At 49.2% G+C, this 727-nt stretch overlaps 2 protein-coding genes across 2 annotated transcripts in view; both read right to left on the reverse strand.

Annotated features, from left to right (window-relative positions):
* LOC108249811 (V-set domain-containing T-cell activation inhibitor 1-like) overlaps positions 1 to 721 on the reverse strand; it is a 17,337-nt gene extending 16,616 nt beyond the window's left edge. Inside the window, exon 1 of the mRNA XM_017439431.3 lies at positions 542 to 721. Within this exon, the coding sequence (XP_017294920.1) occupies positions 542 to 590 (49 nt within the window). The 5' untranslated portion in view covers positions 591 to 721. The remainder of the gene's footprint in view (positions 1 to 541) is intronic.
* nup50 (nucleoporin 50) overlaps positions 1 to 727 on the reverse strand; it is a 27,307-nt gene that overhangs the window by 22,868 nt on the left and 3,712 nt on the right. The gene's annotated exons all lie outside the window — the stretch shown is intronic.

The raw sequence follows: 727 nt of genomic DNA on the forward strand, positions 1-727 counted from the left end.
GGAAAAAAAGTGCGGGGGATATAGGGCATACATAAGGGAAGTGGGGGACATGTCCCACACATACCCCGGTTATGCCTTTGCTTGGGGGTGCTATGACTTTTCCAGGGGGAGCTATAGCACCCCCTAGCGCCCCCCTGGCGCCGCCAGTGGGAAAGATGCTGATTTGTTCAGAAACACAAACAAAGTCTCCATTCCTCTCGGAGCTGCTGGGTTTCAGTTGGATTGATTTACTCTGGGATGTATCAAATAAACTCAGTGGTTAGGTTCAGAGACAGAAACCAGGTTAAAGCACAAACAGAACCGGTCCAGTCCTCTCAAACTGGGTCAGATGGTACCACAGACAGCAGAGTTCACATCTAAAATGTGGTTTTAGTTTTCAGAAATGTTTGCTGGTTAACAGTTCTGAGCTGGAAGTTTGACTGTTGGTCTTCAACATTCAGCTGAATCTAAAGTGAGACTGGACCCTGCTGACGGCTGCAAAGCCTCCATGTTGTTTGGACCCAGATGGAGCTTCAAGAAGACAAAGAGCAGCTGATCTTACCGAGCAGGAGGATCCCAAACCCCACCAACATCTTCATCTTCATCTTCATCTTCCTGTTCCTGTCAGCTCCCAGCAGCTGATGGTCTCCTGACTCTCTGACAACACTTCACTGTCTCTTCACCTGCAGGAAGTTAGCAGCTCTCAGCAGGAGGACGCCTCACTTCTCAGGAACACCTTCAGCTGATC

Source organism: Kryptolebias marmoratus, linkage group LG18 (genome assembly GCF_001649575.2).
Source record: "Kryptolebias marmoratus isolate JLee-2015 linkage group LG18, ASM164957v2, whole genome shotgun sequence".
Classification (NCBI taxonomy): Eukaryota; Metazoa; Chordata; class Actinopteri; order Cyprinodontiformes; family Rivulidae; genus Kryptolebias; species Kryptolebias marmoratus.